General features: G+C 44.6%; 2 protein-coding genes across 2 annotated transcripts; one reads left to right on the top strand and one right to left on the bottom strand.

Annotated features, from left to right (window-relative positions):
* The first annotated feature begins 326 nt into the window (after positions 1-326).
* Positions 327-15,696, top strand: LOC133126764 (DELTA-sagatoxin-Srs1a-like). The gene is made up of 5 exons (XM_061239099.1): positions 327-367; positions 2,146-2,200; positions 12,186-12,355; positions 12,601-12,827; positions 15,683-15,696. Exons 1-5 carry the CDS (start codon positions 327-329, stop codon positions 15,694-15,696), a joined length of 507 nt encoding a protein of 168 aa, XP_061095083.1.
* A 2,423-nt stretch (positions 15,697-18,119) lies between these two features.
* On the bottom strand, positions 18,120-19,882 carry LOC133127734 (DELTA-sagatoxin-Srs1a-like). Its single transcript, XM_061240847.1, has 2 exons — positions 19,659-19,882; positions 18,120-18,818 (listed from the first exon to the last, which is right to left on the bottom strand). Exons 1-2 carry the CDS (start codon positions 19,829-19,831, stop codon positions 18,380-18,382), a joined length of 612 nt encoding a protein of 203 aa, XP_061096831.1. The 5' UTR covers positions 19,832-19,882; the 3' UTR covers positions 18,120-18,379.
* Positions 19,883-21,385: the final 1,503 nt, after the last annotated feature.

A 21,385-nucleotide genomic window follows, 5' to 3' on the forward strand; every position in this document is an offset into this window, starting at 1 on the left:
AATATACATTTTGAATAGTGTAAATATCTCCCACACTGCTGTCATGAAGTATTGATTGTGAAAGTCAGGTATTTCTCTGGTTGTTACAGATTTAGTCAGCGGTTGTTAGGTGCCTGAGAATTCTGAGGATCCCAACCATGGAGGAGATGGCAGCAGCAGCTGCTTTGCTGAAAAAAGGCCAGTCGAGCAATATAAGCAGAAGTGTCTCTATTCAACTGAAAAACCTTTCATCTCACATCCTGATAAATCCACAGTGAGTTTATTATAATTGAAAATACAATCAAAGGTATGAAAGGTTGTCATCAAAAAATAACGCTGAGGCGAACATGACCTACACCATTAAGAAGAAGCAAAACCTGTGGACAAGGTACAGTGTCATAATTCAGGTATTATTACTGTAGGAAATCTCTCCTCAGCCTGTTGTCAGATAAAGTTGTATTATATGAGAAGTGTTTATGTCTGAAGTCTAACAAGGCAAGATGTTTCAGTTTGTCCTTCATCACTCCGGTTCAACATATGTTGTCCATTTCATTTGCTTAGGGTTTACAGCGAAAGTGGATACTGCTCTGTCCCCCCACAACCCACAGTACAAAACGGGACCACAGTTGAGTGTGCTTTTCAAAAAACTGGAGGAACTGTATGTGGTGCTGTGGGGGTCCTGACTTATGACATCGCCAAAGACCGGAAGACGGGAGCAGTCACTCGTCTGGCCATCATGTTCTCTGTGCCTTTCAACTACAATCACTACGATAACTGGTTTGCCCTGGGTTTGTTTGACACCAGCCAAGCATGTAATAAATCTCTATATAAGCTCATGTACTACAGAGAGGGGTCATTCAACAGAGCAAAAGCGACTGGTTCAGAAGTCAGCTTCCAAGGTGAAAATTACACCTTGAGAGGAAACATGTCTCCTGCAGCAAAAGCAGAAATTAAAGTAGAACTTGAGGAATTAGAGTAATGTGATCAATTTGATTTTGAAAACATTGTGAGGTGCTATGTATAGTATTTTCACAACTTACCATAACTGGGAAAATGTTACAGCCAATTACTGTACATGAACCAATTCTGAGTATGTGCATAATCTGATCTTGATATACAAGATAAATGTAATGAATAAACAGCTTTTTATGATTGTACCTGTTTTTGTGTCTTATTTTCCATTGACATTTAGAGAGAAGGAGGGATGGAGGGAGTGTAGCGTTGGAAGCTAAGCGGAGAGCCAGGGGCGACCAAAGGTAGAACCTTTATTAACCGACACGCGAACGTGTCAGTCACTAAATCCCAGGGAGAACCGAAATAGGGATACCCAGCTAGGAACAGGACTTCTCCCGGAACAATGGGAGGAAAGGAAATTAAACAAACCAAACTTAGAAATGGTAAACAGAGAAGTAGCTCAAAAACGGCTAGAGAACGTAAAACAACCCTTAAGTAACTAGGGCGAACCAATACTTTGGTACCGTGCCAAATAGCTGGGCACTGAGTGAAAACCAAAAGAAAATACAACCTAGCGAGAAAAGCTAGGCACGAAAATAAAAACCTTGAGGCGCAGCTCGGGACAAAAATGCAAACCAAAATACACACCGGGGACAACGTCCCTCTACCATCGACTCACACGAGTCAAAAAGAAAAACAAAACCCTTGAGGAAGGCGCCAGCACACACAACACTTCCAGCTGTACGCCTTCCTTACCTTTTAGATATTTCTCCTTTTTAGCAATGAGAGAATTATCCACCAGCACCGTACCTGACTCGTATAGGGTTAGAGTCTACCGGGCGCTTTACCGGCTTTGTGCCAAGGGCGAACGGTTGAACACAAAAGCACAGAAACTAGTCCCTGCTGGTCTTAAATACTCTCCCGGGAGGTAATTCCCCTGGCGTAAACGAGGAACAGGTGGAAACAATATCCTCGGCCAACTAGTGGCACCAGTGAGAATTACCTCCCACCACGACAGGACCCCCCTACTAAGGAGCGACCCCAGACGCTCCTTTAGCCCCCCGCCTGTGAAACTCACGAATCAGTTCGGGGTCTAAAATATCCCTAGAGGGAACCCAACAGCGTTCCTCCGGCCCGAAACCTTCCCAATCTATAAGGTATTGTCTCCCTCTGCCTACGCGACGTTCCGCCAGGATGCGACGGACGGTGTAGGCCGGGCCCCCGTCAATTAATCGAGGGGGTGGTGGAGGAACTTCCGCAGGTGCCAGTACGCTCGTCGACACGGGCTTGAGACGGGAAACATGGAAGGTAGGGTGGATCCTCATAGAGCGAGGCAACTGGAGGCGCACCGTGACGGGGTTGATCTTCCTAATAATTTTAAAAGGCCCCACATATCGAGGGGCAAGCTTACGCGACTCGACCCTCAATGGCAGATCACGTGTGGACAGCCATACCCGCTGCCCCACCCTATAGCAGGGCGCTGCTCGACGACGCCTGTCGGCCAGCCTTTTCTGGTTGGCCGTAGCTCTTAAAAGGGCCACTCGCACTTTCCTCCATGTGGCCCGGCACCGCCGAACAAAGGCCTCAGCAGAGGGCACTGCGCCCCCTCTCTCTAGCTCCGGGAACAGAGGCGGGGGATAGCCGAATTGTACCTCAAACGGTGAGAGACCTGTGGACACATTTAGTAACGTATTGTGGGCGTACTCCGCCCACGTGAGCTGGCGGCTCCATGACGTGGGGTTGTCCATAGCCAGACACCGGAGCGTGTTCTCGAGAGTTTGGTTAGTTCGTTCTGTCTGTCCGTTGGTCTCTGGGTGGAAGCCAGACGAAAGGCTCACCGAGGCCCCCAACAGAGAACAGAACGCACGCCAGAACCGGGAAGCGAACTGGGGTCCGCGATCAGAAACCACGTCCTGTGGGAGACCGTGAAGTCTAAACACATGATCTACCACCAACCTAGCGGTCTCCCCTGCCGATGGTAATCTTGGCAGTGCCACAAAATGAGCCGCCTTGGAAAAACGGTCCACCACCACTAGAATGACCGTTTTACCGTCCGATGGTGGCAACCCCGTGATAAAATCTAGTGCGATGTGACTCCATGGGTGCTTCGGGATGGGTAACGGACGTAGCCACCCTGATGGTGGTCGATGGGAGCCCTTGCTGCGTGCGCAAACTGGACACGCGGCTACGAATTCCCGGACATCCTTTTCCATCCCGGGCCACCAGAACCGTCGAGACACCAAATCTTTGGTGCGGTGAACCCCGGGATGCCCCGCCAGCCGTGAGGCGTGTCCCCATTGTAGTACTTGGGAACGGACCCCCGCAGGCACAAAAAGGCTACTAGGTGGACCCCCCCCTGGACCCGGATCTTGGCGCAGTGCTCTCCGCACTGCCGACTCCACCTTCCAAACCACAGGCGCCACAATTTGAGCCCCGGACAGAATGGGTTCAGGCTCGTGCTCCCTATCCGCCTTGTCAAAAACCCGTGAGAGGGCATCTGGCTTGGTGTTCTTGGACCCGGGGCGGTACGTCACAGTAAAAGAAAAACGCGCAAAAAACAGCGCCCAGCGGGCCTGGCGCGAGTTGCGAGTCTTAGCCGATTGAATATACTCCAAGTTTTTATGGTCCGTCCACACTGTGAACGGATGCTCCGCCCCCTCCAGCCAATGCCGCCACTCCTCCAAAGCTAGTTTGACCGCTAGCAGCTCCCTGTCTCCCACATCGTAGTTTCTCTCGGGTTGGGACAGCGACCGCGAGAAAAACGCACAAGGGTGCACCTTTTGGTCTTGGGGGGACCGTTGAGACAAAATAGCCCCTACCCCCAGCTCAGAGGCGTCAACCTCTACAATGAATGGTAGGGAGGGATTTGGAGTTATTAAAATAGGTTCCGAACAGAACCTATTCTTTAACTCAATGAACGCAGCTTCCGCACGAGCTGTCCATAAAAAACGCGTCGGGACCTTCTTTGTGAGCGCGGTAATGGGTGCGACTACGGTGCTAAAATTCCGGATAAAACGACGGTAAAAATTGGCGAAGCCTAGGAACCTCTGCACCTGCTTAACCGATTGCGGGGTAGGCCAATTCTTTACCGCAGAGATTTTATTCTGGTCCATCTCTGTTTTCCCCGCAGATACAATGAACCCCAGGAAAGATACCGAATTAGCGTGAAACACGCACTTTTCAGCCTTCACAAAAAGGCGAGCCTCCAAAAGACGCGACAACACTAGTCTCACGTGGCGAATATGCTCAGAGATAGTGGCGGAGAAGATCAGGATATCATCCAGATAGACGAATACAAACCTCTCCAGCATTTCTCTGAGCACATCATTTACTAACGCCTGAAACACTGCGGGGGCGTTGGTAAGACCGAATGGCATGACGCGATACTCATAATGGCCAGAGTGTGTGTTAAACGCGGTCTTCCATTCGTCGCCCTCTCGTATGCGTACCAAATTGTACGCGTTACGGAGATCTAATTTTGTGAACACCGATGCCGCCTGCAGGCGCTCAAACGCAGAGTTCATCAGCGGTAAGGGATATCTATTCTTGACTGTGATCGCGTTTAGCCCCCGGTAATCAATACACGGCCTAAGACTGCCATCCTTCTTTTTAACAAAAAAAAATCCCGCTCCCGCTGGTGACGACGATGGTCTGATAAAACCATTCGCTAAGGCTTCGCAAATGTATTCTTTCATTGCCTTGCTCTCAGGCACTGACAAAGAATAGAGTGCGCCCCGGGGTGGGACTGTCCCTGGGTGTAACTCGATCACACAGTCGTATGACTGATGCGGTGGTAGTGTGGTCGCGCGCTGCGTGCTGAATACTTCTGCCAGCTCGCCATATACCCTCGGAACGTTGGTTGGTAGCGGAAATTCGATAGCCCCAACCATACGTTCCTCACCCCCACTACCTGAGGTCTGAAACAAGCTCTCAGTGTCCCAATCAGAGCCCTCACTGCCCTCCCCGTCGTCAGTAAGACAATTCCAATCACACATGGAGTCCCACTCCAGACTCCCCTCCTGCTCCTCCTCCCCCTCAGGTACCCTGACACTAGGATTATGGGGCTCCCTAGCCTCCTCCTCGTCCAATTCGGACCCTATGTCAGTCTCAATAGGAGGGGTCGAGGAGTTATACACATGATTGGAGTGCTCATCACACTGCGGACCCCACCGGGACACCGGGTTGCTCCCGTTACCCCAGTTTATTTGTGGCTGATGCTTTACCAACCAGACATGTCCTAAAATAATCGGATAAACCGGAGATTCCACCAAATAAAAATATATACGTTCCCGGTGCCCCCCAAACGGGATACGCATACCCACTCGCTCCGTTTTGTGACGAACCACCCCGGAACCCAATGGGCGGCCGTCCAGCGCCGTAATGGATTGGGGCTGCGGTATAGACCGAACCGGCAGATTATTTTGCCTAGCCCACTGACGGTCAATAAAGTTGTCCACTGCCCCAGAGTCGATAAAAGCTTCTGTCCTCACTACGGCCCCCTTCCACGTCAGTTCGACGGGAAGCACTGTGCGAAAGCTAATACCTGCACCTGGTCCCACTAGTGACTCTCGCTCCACTAGTGGGACTGCTCTTTTGCTTTCCGGTTAGGACAGTTCTTTATTAAGTGCCCTGGCCGTTTACAAAAGAAGCACGACCATTCTCTCCCAGGCCGCCTCCTAGGACGCGCCAGCGTGGTGATGTCAAGCTGCATGGGTTCCTCCAATTTGTGTTCCCCCTGTCTCTGCTCCGCCTCTGTAAACTGGCTCAGGGAGGGCGGAACCGGCCAATTGAAACTGCCCATTCTGCCGGCTCTCTCTCGCTCACGTTCCCGAACCCGGTTATCAATACGAATCGCTGTCGATATTAGTGAGCCTAAATTCCCCGGTGGCTCCACTGTGGCCAGCACGTCCCTGACCGAGTCTGACAGTGCACGTGTAAAGAGTGTCATTAGCGGTTCGTCCGCCCACCCCGTCTCCCCTGCCAGAGCCTGGAACGCCACTGAAAACTCTGCCACACTCTGAGTTCCCTGCCTCATCCACGTTAATCGGGCCGCCGCCTCTTTACCCGTGACATTGTGGTCGAATACTCTTGTCATCTCCTGCATTAGGAGCTGGGAGCTGCTCATTAGGGGGGATTGTGCCCGAATCAGCGGATCTGCCCAGGCCAGAGCGGTCCCGGTCAACAGGGATAAAATAAACGCTACTTGGGAATCCTCGGTTGAGAATCGTGAGGGTTGGGCTTTAAAAAAAATTAAGCACTGGGAAAGAAACCCCCTACATCTACCCGCCTCTCCCCCGTACCGCAACGGCAACTGTAACTTAGGTTCCCGTTTTAGTGGTGAACTGGGCTGGGATGCGGATCCCGTAGATGGGGAGGAAGTGAGTGGCTGAGGGTTGTAGGGATGTGGTGCCTGAGCTTGTGGGGAATGGAACTCGCTTGCCAGTAATCGAAAACTATCGGCAAGCTCCATCAACACCTCTTGCTGCCTGCCCAGCCTAGACAGGATCTCGTCCTGCCTCTGAAAAACCATGGTCTGCTGCTCGGTGGTAGCTGTCTGCTGGGTGTGCAATTCCTGCAGCGCCTGCCCCTGCCTAGCTAGCATAGCCTGCTGAGCGGCTACCACCGCTTCTAGTGGGGAGTCTCCCATCTCCCTTCCCGTACTGGTCGCTGGTCTCTCCATGGTGGCTTTTGTGTTCTGTAGCGTTGGAAGCTAAGCGGAGAGCCAGGGGCGACCAAAGGTAGAACCTTTATTAACCGACACGCGAACGTGTCAGTCACTAAATCCCAGGGAGAACCGAAATAGGGATACCCAGCTAGGAACAGGACTTCTCCCGGAACAATGGGAGGAAAGGAAATTAAACAAACCAAACTTAGAAATGGTAAACAGAGAAGTAGCTCAAAAACGGCTAGAGAACGTAAAACAACCCTTAAGTAACTAGGGCGAACCAATACTTTGGTACCGTGCCAAATAGCTGGGCACTGAGTGAAAACCAAAAGAAAATACAACCTGGCGAGAAAAGCTAGGCACGAAAATAAAAACCTCGAGGCGCAGCTCGGGACAAAAATGCAAACCAAAATACACACCGGGGACAACGTCCCTCTACCATCGACTCACACGAGTCAAAAAGAAAAACAAAACCCTTGAGGAAGGCGCCAGCACACACAACACTTCCAGCTGTACGCCTTCCTTACCTTTTAGATATTTCTCCTTTTTAGCAATGAGAGAATTATCCACCAGCACCGTACCTGACTCGTATAGGGTTAGAGTCTACCGGGCGCTTTACCGGCTTTGTGCCAAGGGCGAACGGTTGAACACAAAAGCACAGAAACTAGTCCCTGCTGGTCTTAAATACTCTCCCGGGAGGTAATTCCCCTGGCGTAAACGAGGAACAGGTGGAAACAATATCCTCGGCCAACTAGTGGCACCAGTGAGAATTACCTCCCACCATGACAGGGAGAGAGAGAGAGCAAGGCACCTAACCCCCAAATGCTCCTGACGAGCTGGTTGGTTCTTTTCATGGCAGCTAATTACCATTGGTGTGTGAGGGTGTACAAATGGGTCCACCCAGAATTACTGGATCTGGCTCTGGTTCTGCATGGGTGCCTTAATTGTGTTCAATGTTTTCACCTGTTAGCTGAACTATTTAAGCTCATGGTTTTAAATTTTTAAATTTTATTCTTCTTATTTGTTTTATCTTTCATGCCATGGCCTGGAATAAAAATAATGCCTTTATTCACTTACATATCTCCGCAACTGGGTCCTACCTGAGGATTTCCCTCCCATTTATTTGATATACTTTATTGTACCTTTGGCCTGTAATCATGTTATAAAATAATAAAACACAGTACCGTTTGGCCCCACTAGACAAACAAAAGACAAAAACGACTTTGTAGACTGCTACCCTGCCTCGCGGTGGTATCTGCAACATCACGCGGTTACTATGTTGTACAGTCAAAGTGAAGATAATAAGAGATCCTTCACGCTTTTCTGACAGACAACAATACATACAATCAATACCATATAAACAATCAAGACAATATACAGACAAAATACAGAAAATATAATAGTTATGTACGGTGCATATATTGTTTATATGTGATCAGTCCAGGTTTTTGATGTGCAGTGCACAGCTGCATTAATACATTGGAATAGAAATGTAATTAAAAGGTAATATACTCAGTAGTCTGGTAGCCTGTGTAGAACGTGGCTTTGAGTTTTTATGCCACAATTCTGTTATTGATCCATGGCAGGGGTGGGTGGGGTCTGATGTGATTTCACAGGCCTTCTATAGGCACCATGTTTTATATATGACAATAAACTTGACATGATTTTGACTTGACTTTCAGAGATAGGGAGTTTTATGTTTTCCCAAACATTTTATTTGCCAATAAACAAAGAGAGCAAGTTCATTCATTCATTATCTTAACCCGCTTATCCTGAACAGGGTCGCAGGGGGGCTGGAGCCTATCCGTGTCATAATGCAGGTATTATTACTGTAGGAAATCTCTCCTCAGCCTGTTGTCAGATAAAGTTGTATTATATGAGAAGTGTTTATGTCTGAAGTCTAACAAGGCAAGATGTTTCAGTTTGTCCTTAATTACTTCTGTTCAAGATATATTGTCAATTTTATTTGTTTAGGGTTTACACCTACAGTGGGTACTGCGTAACGTCCCCACAATGCACGGTGGAAAGCGGGGCCACAAGTATAAGCACCTTTGGAAAAATATGGGGAGCTGCATGCGGTGCCGTGGGGGTCCTGACTTATGACTTCGCTGAAGACCAGAAGAAGAAGGCAGTCAAGCGTCTGGCCATCATGTTCTCTGTGCCTTTCAACTACAGTTTCTATGAGAACTTGTTTGCCTTTGGTTTGTTTAACACTGGAACAGCATGTGATAAACATCTATATCAGCTCATGTATTACCGGCATGGAGAGCAATTCACAAAGGGAACGGGGTCTGGTTCAGAAATTAGCTTTGAAAATATGAAAATTACACCTTGAAAGGAACCATGTCTCCTAGTGCAAAAGCAACAGTGAAGGTAATATTGGATTTTAAATCACTTGAATGATTGAAGCAAACTTGGCACATTCATCAATTTTCTCATATTTAGAATTATGTCATAAGACATGCAAACAAGAGCCTTTCAGCTCACCTGGCAGACAGAACTAGGTGTTCAAACTAGGTGTTCCAGACCAATTACCTTACATTAACATATTCTGTCTGAGGATGAGCATATAATCAAGTCAATAAATTTAAATATTTTTAAGACCATATGAATTAAATGTTCAGCATATTTGTCCTTGTTAACAGCTTAATGTCCTTGTTAACAGCTGATGTAACCATTAATAATTAAACCACTTTTTATGATTGGAACACATTTTGTGTCTTAATTTCCGCTTGACAGTGTTCAGGGCCGCGTTTCCCGATAACGATCTCTTAACGTTTTACAAAGACTCGAAAGGTCTGCAGAGACACACACACACACTGGAGCATTCTCACTGGCCTGAAGAGACACACACGCACACACACACACACACACACACACTGGAGTATTCTCACCGGCCTGCAGACACACACACACACACACACACACACACACACACACTGGAGTATTCTCACTGGCCTGCAGAGACACCTGTAATTATCAGTGCAGGTGTACTCGAACCCCTCCCCCTACTGGATCTGTACCTGTAATTATCAGTGCAGGTGTATTTGCCGCTAGAGGAGTCCCATTTAATTCAGTCTGAATGTCCCCAGCTATACTAAGTCTTGCGTTTGACCCGAAGAGGATGGCCTCAGTCTTGCCCAAATGCAAAGAAAGCTTGGCGTCTGTGAGCCATGTACTCACATTACTAAATGTATTGTCCAGGACATGTTTGTCTTTATGTGAGACAAGAGGGGCCGAATCATCTCATTAATATAGGAAAAGTAGGAACAGTAAGGGTCCAAGCACACTGCCCTGAGGAACACCACATGAAATGGCCTAGATCACATAAAAGAATGTACTGTTTAGAATATATAAAACAAATATGAGTATAAGATGTCAATAAATCTATAGTAGCCTACATCCCAGAATATTTCTTGAATTGGCTTTGCTGACAACCCTCTCAAGGCTGCGGTCATCCCTGTTGCTTGTGCAACTTTTCCTTCCACACTTTTCCCTTCCAGTCAAATTTCCATGAATATGCTTTGATACAGGGCGGCACGGATGGTGCAGTGGGTAGCACTGCCGCCTCACAGTAAGGAGGTCCTGGGTTCAAATCCCCATCGGCTGGGGCCTCTCTGTGCGGAGTTTGCATGTTCTCCCCGTGTCTGCGTGGGTTTCCTCCGGGTACTCCGGTTTCCTCCCAAAGACATGCAGGTTAGGCTGATTGGAGAGTCTAAATTGCCCGTAGGTATGAGTGTGTGAGTGAAATGATCTCATGCTTTAAAATGGCGTCAAAAACCCGAAACGCGCAGAAGAAAAGGAGAAACTACTGTTAAAACAGATCGAAGAATAGTCAGCATGCAAAGATTCAGCCATTTGTCTGCACCAGAAAGATCAAAGATGATCTACAATTACCTGTAAGTGCTGTTACAGTCAGAAAACGTTTGATCGAAGCTAAGCTATCAGCAAGAAGCCCCCATGAAACACCATTGTTGAATAAATGGCATGTGCAGAATCGGTTAAAATTTGCCAAGGAACACATCCACTGGCCCAAAGAGAAATTACATTCTGTGGACTGATGAGTAAAATAGTTATTTTCAGGTCTAGTGGTCGTCGACAGTACATTATTCTATTCATATTCAAAGCCCTCCTTGCAAAACTCCCTTTTTATCTTACCACACATTATCTTTTAGAAACTCAAACTATTTCACAAGAACTCATGGTTGGATTTTTCTAGAAAATGCTGGAGGCAAATAAGCTGGGAAACTCTTGACTGGCCAAGACATTCACCTGATCTGAATTCAACTGAACTAACATTTTATATGCTGAAGAGAAAACCTTAAGCAAATAGTTCCTGAAACAAGCAGGAGCTGAATATGGCTGCAGTACAGGCCTGGCAGAGCATCTCCACAGAAGACTCTCAGCACCCGATGATGTCTATGGGTGAGGGGGCTGGGTATTAAAAGTGCTGCCATTCCTACATGCTGAAACTAAAATGCTTACAAAATACCCTGAAATAAAAATGGAGAATCTGCACTTTCACCATGTGTAAGAATTGTGGAGACATGGTCCCATACCTTATGGAGCCTGCTTGTATGTCCTGTGTGTAGACTGTACATGGTCCCATACCTTATGGAGCCTGCTTGTATGTCCTGTGTGTAGACTGTACATGGTCCCACACCTTATGGAGCTTGCTTGTATGTCCTGTGTGTAGACTGTACATGGTCCCACACCTTATGGAGCTCGCTTGTATGTCCTGTGTGTAGACTGTACATGGTCCCACACCTTATGGAGCCTGCTTGTATGTCCTGTGTGTAGACTGTATATTCTCCTGCGATTCCTTCACCACTGTCCTGCCTGCCAATCCTTAACTCCTGAGCTGAGTGGTGACTCGACCCAGGTGTGTGCCCAGGTGTGTGTCCACGTGAGGAACAGGCGTGTCCCCAGCCAGCCACACGTATAGATGTGCTGACTGCCCATACTGTCATTGTTCAGTGTATACACACAGGTGCAGGTGAATGCATATATCTGTAAGGAGGCTTGTGTGTCAAGATATCGTCTGTCATTTGTCCTCTCATTCATTTTTACTCTTACTTTTATTGAGTCTTCTTCTTGTTGTTTTATTGGCGTTTACACCAACAGTGAATTCTGGGTATGTATTTGTGTGGTTTTTTTGTTGTTTTTTTCTCATTCCTACTGAAAACTTCCATCTTTAACCTAAAAGATTTTTGTAATTTAGGAGACCAAAGATTATAGTTTAAAAAAAAGCTTGTGAAACATGGATAATAATATCAGGAAGAAGAAAAAAAACAAAAAAACAAAAAACAAAACAATAATGTTGGGCTGATGCTGGTCATTTGCCTTGAACATAAAGAGAAATGCTGGAAAGCTGATGTTATCGGTTAACACTTTGCGTTTGCTTCCCGTTTGCTGGAGCTGTTCTTTCATTTCTAATTCATTTTGGATCGGGCATTTTAACTCTGGATTCGAAACAGATAAGACCGATTTTTAATCATAACTGATGGCGCCCATGCGCCATGCAACACGCGACACGGATTCGCGGAAACCGGGCGCTAATTGTCATGTGATTCTCCGGCTGTTGCAGGCAGCGATCGTGCGTCAGACCTCGCGGACCCCAGCCATGTCGAGAGCAGGAGCTGCCAGTGCCGTCACCTCTCTGGTGTATCACATCGCTCAGAAAACCGTCAGCTCAGGCCTCAGAAGTGTCATCGTTCATCTCACCAACTCCTCGTCTAGCGTCCTGATAAATCCACAGTGAGTTCATTATCATTAAACATAGACAAAACGGTATGATCTATTAACAGAAATAACACTAACACTTACTTGATATTGAACCAGTTTGACATCAAAAATCACTCTCACTCTCTTCAGCCAGTTATCAGATTAGGGTGCAATTTTTGAGGAGCATTTATGTCTAACATAGCAATTTATTTAAGTTTGTCCTAAATTATTCCTGTTCAAGAGATGTCAGTCTGATGTTGTTGATTTTATTTTCTCAGGGTTTACACCAGCAGTGGATACTCCTACGACCCCCCACAGCCCACGGTGGGAAAGGGGGCCACAGAAGTCTGTGCTTTTGGGCAAACAAAGGGAACTGCACGTGGTTCTGTGGGGGTCCTGACTTATGACATCGCCAAAGACCGGAAGATTGAAGCAGTCAAGCGTCTGGCCATCATGTTCTCTGTGCCTTTCGACTACAATCTCTACGAGAACTGGTTTGCCCTGGGTTTGTTTGACACTAGCCAAGCATGCAACGCATGCTTATATAAAGTCATGTATTACCGGCATGGACAGCAGTTTGTAAGGGCAAAGGCGTCTGGTTCAGAAGTCAGCTTCCAAGGCAGCAAGTACACCGTCAAAGGAACCATGTCTGCTGTGGCAAATGCAGAAATGAAGCTAGAACTCTGGGATGAAGACTAATTTGATCAATTTCAAATTTCAATTTCTGAAAACAAACGCGAGGTACTGTATGTACAGTAGCTGATAAAATACGGTTTTATGCCGTTCCACACCAGACTGGGTTCTGCCTGCAGCCAGTTAAGTAAACAGTCAATGTTACAGACCAATTACTGTACATTCATATTTTTAAGCATGGGGTCCACAATAATACTCAACACAACTACTGTGCAATCAGCTAGTCTTCCTGGGGTCCACAATAATATTCAACACAACTACTGTACATTAAAACGGGCAGCCTGTAGCGTAGTGGTTAAGGTAAATGACAGTTTTTTTCTTAGGAACATTCAATTATAAACTAAATAAAATAAAATAAAATGTAATCACGGCATCTTTCTTCGGAACATTCAATAATAAATTAAATGTAATGTAAATGTAAAATGTAATCACTAAGTACACATGTTTGGATAGACTTGGTCTGCATGTATTCACAATTTTATATACTGTGCACAATTTTGTGATGCAAATAAAAATAATTGTATTACTTGCCTAATAGTGTAGCCTTAAAGAAAAGCTCAGGTAGATAAGAATGAAACCTGTTTCCCACCCTTTTACTGCCCACTTCATATAATCATAATAATAATAAAAAACATGCTTTACGTGAAATGTTTGCATTTGCCGAAAGCCTCAAAAGAAATTAAATCAGTCCTAACACTAACATAAGCCTGCTCTCCATCAAGGTATCAGCACAGAACTCTGACACCATGTGTAATGCTTACTCTACATCAAACAACATGTGTAATGCCTACTCTACATCAAACAACTTGTGTAATGCCTACTCTACATCAAACAACATGTGTAATGCCTACTCTACCTCAAACAACATGTGTAATGCCTACTCTACATCAAACAACATGTGTAATGCCTACTCTACATCAAACAACATGTGTAATGCCTACTCTACATCAAACAACATGTGTAATGCCTACTCTACATCAAACAACATGTGTAATGCCTACTCTACATCAAACAACATGTGTAATGCCTACTCTACATCAAACAACATGTGTAATGCCTACTCTACATCAAACAACATGTGTAATGCCTACTCTACATCAAACAACATGTGTAATGCCTACTCTACATCAAACAACATGTGTAATGCCTACTCTACATCAAACAACATGTGTAATGCCTACTCTACATCAAACAACATGTGTAATGCCTACTCTACATCAAACAACATGTGTAATGCCTACTCTACATCAAGCAACATGTGTAATGCCTACTCTACATCAAACAACATGTGTAATGCCTACTCTACATCAAACAACATGTGTAATGCCTACTCTACATCAAACAACATGTGTAATACCTACTCTACATCAAACAACATGTGTAATTCCTACTCTACATCAAACAACATGTGTAATGCCTACTCTACCTCAAACAACATGTGTAATGCCTACTCTACATCAAACAACATGTATAATGCCTACTCTACCTCAAACAACATGTGTAATGCCTACTCTACCTCAAACAACATGTGTAATGCCTACTCTACCTCAAACAACATGTGTAATGCCTACTCTACCTCAAACAACATGTGTAATGCCTACTCAACATCAAACAACATGTGTAATGCCTACTCTACCTCAAACAACATGTGTAATGCCTACTCTACATCAAACAACATGTGTAATGCCTACTCTACATCAAACAACATGTGTAATGCCTACTCTACATCAAACAACATGTATAATGCCTACTCTACCTCAAACAACATGTGTAATGCCTACTCTACCTCAAACAACATGTGTAATGCCTACTCTACCTCAAACAACATGTGTAATGCCTACTCTACATCAACCAACATGTGTAATGCCTACTCTACATCAAACAACATGTGCTCACCACTGGGCAGACTGCTTAAGATTCAAACCTCTCAAATAATTCATGATCTTAGAGTGGTGCATGTAACGTGTATTAGTAATTTTGCATGTTAAAGTCAGAGGCAATACACTTATTTTGCACTTTTCCAAAGCCTGCTTTATTTCTAACGTGCCCGTGTGTCCTATTTGGGACCACATATCTTGAATCAGTCTTTCAGCATGGCGTGTCCATAAAGTGTGTCAGTATGTAGCAGTATGTAGCAGTCTTTCAGCATGGCGTGTCCATAAAGTGTGTCAGTAAGTAGCAGTTTTTAAACTCGTGTGATTAATTGATAGATCCTACATTAAAGTGCATTTTGTAGAATGTAGAGCGAGTATTGCAATGATCTCATTCATATAGGCCTACTGTATGTCGCTCTGGATAAAAGTGTAGAAGCAGTAAAAATGAGAGTCTTGTTCTGCACAAACTGAATATTCACTACAGGGCTGCAGCATGCTGTGAAAGGTCTGTGCAGATACCATGATGGAGAGCAGGGTCCTAATTGCGTACTTTGGCCTGAAAATGTAATACACTCTGCAAACTGCACTCTGAGTGTCCTCAAAAAGTATGGAAACAGCATGAAATTTATTCTTTTTGCTGCTTAAGGCATTTGGATTTTGGATGAGGCAGATGAAAAGATGAATGTCAGACAAAACTACAGATAATCAGATTTTATTTCATGGTATTTCCATGTATATGTGTTTGATCATTTTACAGAAACTCCTATTTTTGTGTGGAGCCCCTCATTTTCAGCTGAGAAAAAGTAAAGGTGAACTGAAAAGTAAATCAAAGGAACAAAGGTTTATTATCTGGTAGCATAACCCTCAAATGCAATAACTGCTTCAAGCCTATCATCAGTGGGACTCTTCAGGTGAATTTCTCTGGAAAACCTTCAGGTGTTTGAAGGGCTCCCTGCCAGTGATGGCAGTAACCGTGACAACCGTAGCGTTCCTCACGGAATGAGGATGCCAAAAATGTTCCCTCAGACTGACTGATTGCCTTTACTTGTTTTCAAACATCTCCCTACTCCCACCCACTCAGTCCTGCTTCCTGGAATAATGTGCTCTGCAATGTTCTTGAAGAAAAAACACTATTCTGCCCAAAAAGAAAATACTATAAAACAAACACAATCAGAGGTCACATACTCTGCACAGAGGTCACATACTCTGGGTAGAGATCACTTACTCTGGGTAGAGGTCACATACTCTGCACAGAGGTGACATACTCTGGGTAGAGGTCACATACTCTGCACAGAGGTCACATACTCTGGTGCAGAGGTCGCATACTCTGGTGCAGAGGTCGCATTCTCTGGGCTGAGGTTTCAATGATGCATAAGGTATCTTTGTGTGCAGCAGTTTTTCTGTCCAAGGTCTCCAGACTCATTATGTTTGGCAGGGGGAATGTGTGTTTGCTCAATAATACTTGGCCAATACGTTGTGTGGCCAGTGTTTAATATTGTATTCAACAAGGTGAGTAGAATCAAATTGAATTACAGATGTACAGTACTGTGCAAAAGTCAGAAACCACCCTTTCATTTATTCAAATTTCCAGTCAAATAAGTCATTCTTTGCTAATGTTTTTCCAGTTTTTCCTGCTTACAGGACAAAGACCTTCCTGAGGTAGACTACACACTTGCCCCTGCAGTCAGTCTTGGAGCTGATTAGGTGGAAGGGGGGGTACCTGGTCGAGGATTTCCTCCCACCTCTCCTGCTGGCCCCTGCTCTTCCCGATGGGCTGCTTTGTCCTCTCATCGAGAGTTTGTCTGGGGGTGGTATGCTGATTCTCATTACATTACATTATTGGCATTTAGCAGACGCTCTTATCCAGTGACATACAGTTGATTGGACTAAGCAGGAGACAATCCTCCCCTGGAGCAATGCAGTTAAGGGCCTTGTTCAAGGGCCCGATGGCTGTGTGGATCTTATTGTGGCTACACCAGGGGACACTGACCCTGTCCCAGTCATTTACTTTCTTTTTTGAAACTTTGATGATGCAGTGGGTAGCACTGCCGCCTCACAGCAAGGAGGTCCTGGGTTTGAATCCCAGTCAGCCGGGGCCTCTCTGTGCGGAGTTTGCCTGTTCTGCGTGGGTTTCCTCCCACAGTCCAAAGACATGCAGGTTGGGCTGATTGGAGAGCCTAAATTGTCCGTGGGTATGAGCGTATGAGTGAATGGTGTGTGTGCCCTGTGATGGACTGGCGACCTGTCCAGGGTGTTTCCTGTTCAGGATAAGCGGGTTAGAATAATGAATTAATGTCTTGCAGACAGTGAAGAAAATATTGTTTCAAGCATGAAATTATTATAACGGCCAAGTAAAAGGCTGATGTTGGCATGAATAAATTGCTTTTTTTGACCACATCTGTTCCTGTCTCAATTCTGCTGGTAATCAGTGCAGTTTGGACAGTCTTCCTGTTTCCCACAAACCCCAGCACCACGACCACACATTCTACACTTTACGATTCTGTGGAATTCTCCTGATTTTGTTTTTCCAGGTGCTCATAATTAATTATTTCTTTTTAAATGTACAATGAATCATAGTTATCAAATAAAACTGGCACCTACCAGGAAGTTTACATCCACCAAAAAATGTATATCCATTGTCAAGTTATAGGGACAGAATGAAGAAAAAGAAGAAGCTTTTTCTCAATAAAATGTTGTACTTTTAGAAACTAAGGGGTGACAGAGAGGGGTGGCACACAGATTCATGGGTAGTGTAGTCTTCCGTATTGGAACAGATTCATGGGTAGTGTAGTCTTCCGTATTGGAACAGATTCATGGGTAGTGTAGTCTTCCGTATTGGAACAGATTCATGGGTAGTGTAGTCCTCCAGGAACAGTATTGGAACCTCTGTCCCTGTATTCACATGAATTAAAGACAAGGTGAAATGCAGCACCAACTTTCATGATATGACGTACACACGAGTGAAACAGATCTTTTGGGGAAATTTGTGAATCTCACTGAAGTCAAATGAGGATGCCACCATGTGAAAATGATACTGATTGGAGGGGAATGAAAAATTGACAGACATTTGATCTACATACACGCCCTCTGCTACACAGTGACGTCAAGTCTAGCAAAATCTTGTTTTCCAGTAAGTGGATAGAAAAAAACTTTGGTGCAGAAATACACAAGTAGGAAAAATAGTTCTAACCGGCTCAGCTCAGAAATGAAGAAACAAAAGACAGTTGCAATCAAAAAGCTGTTTAATCATTGGCTACGTCAGCTGGTAACAAGGACATTAAGAATTGTATGCTTAATTTCAGTTATTTTGTCTTAAAAAATTGAAATACAATGAATTAATAGTATGCTCATGCCCTGATAGAATATGTTTGTGCAAAGACATTGGTCCGTCGCTGGTACACAGTTTACTTAACTGGCTCTAGGCAGTAGGCAATCTGGTAAGCTAAGTTATAAAAAAGAATTTTATCAGTCATATTAGCTGACATTGTTTTCAGTATTTATCAAATTGATCAAAGTAGTCGTCATCCCAAAATTCTACTTTCATCTCTGCTTTTCCCATAGGAGACATAGCCCCTTTCACACTGTACCTCTCACTTTCAAAACGGATTTCTGAACCAGAGGACTTCTCCCTCTTGAATGGTCCCTCTTGGTAATACATAAGATTATAGAGCGCTTCATCGCATGATGTGTCAGGCTCAAAGAAGCCCAGGGCAAACCAGTTCTGGTAGAGATTGTAGTCGAAAGGCACAGAGAACATGATGGCCAGACGCTTCACTGCTTTCTCTCTCAGGCCTTCATTGATGTCGTAGGTCAGGACCCCCACAGCACCAATAGCTCCTTCTCCACTTCCAAACGTGCATATCCCCTTGGCTGCCTTTCCCAGGGTGAGGTGCGGGGGGGTGCAGCTGTATCCACTGAAGGTGTAAACCCTGATAAAATAAAATTGACAACAGGAGTAATTAAGGACAGGGCGAATTAACATACTGTAGCCGTGTTGAGGCTTGAACAGATGCTCCTTGAACATCACCAACAGAGAAGTTACAGGGAAATTAATCTCCTTCCAAACATTCACTCCCCAACAACAGTAACCGATTAATTTGTAGCTGCAGTTTGATGTTCCAATTGCAGATGGTAGCCTAATGATTAATTTCAGTCATTATTTTTGCTTTACAATATGGTTATAGGGCCTACATGATATCCATTCAGATGGTCCAAATCATTTCTGATATACGGGGACCATGAGGTGTAGCTTACAAATAGTTTAGATTTACTGTCATGACAAAAATAACTTACCTTGCAAGTAGGCTGCCATTATAGCTGCCAGTTGTGTCAGGCTAGCTAGCTTCTTCTAAGCCGCCTACGAATGGGCACCTTAGCATTTTAGCATTTGTGTTGTTGGTCCCCATGTTGACAAACACCAATAACAGACTCCAAGAGCCTAGAATCAGGACTAGATACTGACAGCTTCCTTATACCTGCACTAAGGAAGCGATTGAATACATACCTGTCGAATCAGAAACAGCTGGGGAGCCAACTGTCCGATTACTTTTGGTCCTCTAAACTGGAGGGACTATGCCTAAAAATTGATGTAATTCTGCCACGGATCACCCAATACAGATGTAAATACCCTTGGAGTGCAGAGCCAAAAGAACATAAATTGTACCGCTGTCCAAATACTAACGGACCTCACTGTATGTACATCCGGATCAATGTTCCCTAAATGCTTCCCATCACACAGCGCTGTCTGTGCTCAATTACAGAGAACTCACTGTGGATTAGTCAGGATGTGGTGTGAGAAGTTGCTCAGATGAATGGAGACGCTTCTGTCTGATGAGCTGAGAGACGTCTGAGTGATGGCCGCCACCAGAGCCCCTCCTGAGATGACCGCGGATGTGCCAGCCGCCACCGCTCCAGCTAGTGCCACTCCTCCCTGTCCCGCCATGATGAGATCCAGAGACGACCGCTGACAGAGTCTGGAACTTCAACTGTTGAATGATTGCTGTAAAAAAATAAATAATAATTTTATTAAATGTTGCAAAATAAATTTCATTTGTAATTCATACTTTTAAACAGTATTTAACTAAATGCATGTGTGAAGTATAAAACTTTACACATGTTGGCGTAGACCCTAATAAAATAAAGTAATACAAAATAAAATAATGTTATTTTAATCACTCCACACACACTTCAATATACGCTCACCTACCTGAGTACAAACACTGTACAATGATAATTTAGTCGGTAAACCAGTCACTAAAACCTTATATACTTTCGTGATGGGTTGGAACCACACCTAGTCTACGGTGGAATGAAAAAAAGAAATGATTTGCCAATGTCACTGTTGCAATACCTTACCACCCAGGGTGTGATCGGTTTGTTTCCAAAGAAATTCTTCGGAGCCAAGAAGTATGCAGCTCAAAGTGCTATACTGCAGAATAAAAATAAGATAAAATAAAAGACCCCATTCAGTGTTTGAAATCTCTTAAAAACCAGTTAACCATTTCTTCATACAACATGCAATAAACATAATGCTTTATTTGCAGATGTCCCGTACCAATTTTGCTTGTGTTGAACAGGCATATTTTGACCCTCTGTAGCTGAATAAAAATGTCATACAACATACAGCCATTTTTATTTTCATCTCAGATTTCTCTGTGGATGATTTTGGTGGCACTTTCCCATACAGGTGCCAAACTTTCACTTCCTGAACCTCAGGCTCTAAAATGAGGTTTCATATTTGTGGATAAAAGGTCAAAATGGGGTTAATTTGACCCCAAATATAAGTGCTCAAATGCTTATCATAATAGGAGGGTTAAGAAAATGAACTCACTGTCTTTCAGTAAATAAAACGCCGGATTTGCCAATCTCCCTGAGTCTGGCCATAGGTTACCGTTTAAGACTTTGTTTGCTGAGCATATATAGTGCTTTTCTAGACCCTCAAAGTGCTTACATGATGAGGGAAACTTGCCTCAACCAGCAACAATGTGCAGCACCCACCTGGGTGATGCACGCCTGCCATTTTGTGCCAGAACTCACCACACACTCTACGGATTGAGTGAGTATGCACACCTCATGTTCAGGAATCAGAACACTGAACCCAAGAGCAAGACCACAGAAGTAAATGTTAACGTCTTCTTAACTTCAGCACAGATCAGACAGGCAGTCTAATGTTCCTGTATTTGTCCTGTGTGTATTTATGTTTATTCTTGTTATTTATTCATTTTTCATAGATCATTGGTTATTATATTGGTAGTTAAATGGTGTAGGTATTGTACTAATCCGATTAATACACTTACTCCCTTCTGTGATTATGTTACTACCCCATTATGTTTCCCCACCTGTTGTCTATTTGTTTTGCTCACCTTTTCCCCAGCCCCGCCTAGATTGTCACCTTCCCTCATGTATTTAAACCTCAGTCTCTGCATTGTTCCTTGTCAGAACGTTGATCAGTATTAGTGCCGAATTCCTCGTAAGCCTAATTCTTGAGATTCTTTAT

The sequence above is a fragment of the Conger conger genome, chromosome 4, assembly GCF_963514075.1.
Source record: "Conger conger chromosome 4, fConCon1.1, whole genome shotgun sequence".
Lineage (NCBI taxonomy): Eukaryota > Metazoa > Chordata > Actinopteri > Anguilliformes > Congridae > Conger > Conger conger.